Source organism: Buceros rhinoceros, unplaced genomic scaffold (assembly GCF_000710305.1).
Source record: "Buceros rhinoceros silvestris isolate BGI_N320 unplaced genomic scaffold, ASM71030v1 scaffold37574, whole genome shotgun sequence".
NCBI lineage: Eukaryota > Metazoa > Chordata > Aves > Bucerotiformes > Bucerotidae > Buceros > Buceros rhinoceros.
This window is the reverse complement of record NW_010407150.1, coordinates 1-236: the sequence shown is the minus strand read 5'-3', so window position 1 is coordinate 236 and position 236 is coordinate 1. Positions and strand designations below refer to the sequence as shown.

The 236-nt window shown below is 68.2% G+C and overlaps 1 protein-coding gene across 1 annotated transcript in view; it reads left to right on the top strand.

Annotated features, from left to right (window-relative positions):
• MARS (methionyl-tRNA synthetase) overlaps window positions 1–173 on the top strand; it is a gene marked incomplete at its 5' end in the record, with an annotated part of 2102 nt that extends 1929 nt beyond the window's left edge. The window contains one exon of the mRNA XM_010134386.1: window positions 65–173. Coding sequence (XP_010132688.1) covers window positions 65–173 — 109 coding nt within the window. The remainder of the gene's footprint in view (window positions 1–64) is intronic.
• Window positions 174–236: the final 63 nt, after the last annotated feature.

Sequence of the window (236 nt, the reverse complement as noted above, 5' to 3'; positions counted from 1 at the left end):
GGGCGGGGCAGGGGCTGGCCCAGCAGCAGGCACTCAGCCCGCCCCCGCGCCCCACCTGTGCCAGTATCCGCGATGCCCTGAGGTGTATCCTCAGCATCTCTCGCCATGGCAACCAGTACATCCAGGTGAACGAGCCCTGGAAGCGCATCAAGGGGGATGAGAAGGACAGGTAGGTATTGCTGGGGAGGGGGGGGCAGGGCCCCGAGCAGGGATTGATGGGGGGGCTCTCCCGCCCC